Source organism: Myotis davidii, unplaced genomic scaffold (assembly GCF_000327345.1).
Source record: "Myotis davidii unplaced genomic scaffold, ASM32734v1 scaffold662, whole genome shotgun sequence".
Lineage (NCBI taxonomy): Eukaryota > Metazoa > Chordata > Mammalia > Chiroptera > Vespertilionidae > Myotis > Myotis davidii.
The window spans coordinates 70,424-70,912 of NW_006293533.1; the positions used below are offsets into that span (position 1 = coordinate 70,424).

The window sequence follows — 489 nt, forward strand, 5'->3', positions numbered from 1 at the left end:
ACTTACCAAACTATTCCCTGAGCCCCAGAGCCAATAGGCTTTAGATTCTGGTAGCGCTTGAGAACTGTGAAGGTTGAATCTCCTACTTCCACACTGTAGAACTGGTTGTCAACTTTGCTTTTGCTCATGTTGTAATGTTTGGCAATATATGACACATCCACTTGTTTATCGAATCCCTGTGAAAAAAACAATAAAAACATGAGACAAGTGAATTATAACTCAACACCAGGAAGACAAGCAATCCAATTAAAAAATGGGTAAATGACCTGAACAGACACTTCTCCAAAGGGGATATACAGAAACCCATAGACATATGAGAAAATGGTCAACATCAGAGAAATGCAAATTAAAACCATAATGAGATATCACCTCACACCTGTTAGAATGGCTCCCATCAATACTAGTGAACCAACAAATGACAAGTGCTGGCAAGGATGCTGAGAAGAGAATCCTTGTGCACTGTTGGGGGGAAGAAAGACTGGCACCACC

The 489-nt window shown here is 40.5% G+C and overlaps 1 protein-coding gene across 6 annotated transcripts in view; it reads right to left on the reverse strand.

The window, feature by feature from the left end:
* Positions 1-489, reverse strand: part of LOC102775351 (mitogen-activated protein kinase 10) — a 231,325-nt gene that overhangs the window by 57,011 nt on the left and 173,825 nt on the right. For all 6 annotated transcript variants that reach the window (XM_006767188.2, XM_006767183.2, XM_006767186.2 and 3 more), the window contains one exon: positions 7-176. In XM_006767188.2, the coding sequence (XP_006767251.1) occupies positions 7-128 (122 nt within the window). In that variant the 5' untranslated portion in view covers positions 129-176. The remainder of the gene's footprint in view (positions 1-6; positions 177-489) is intronic.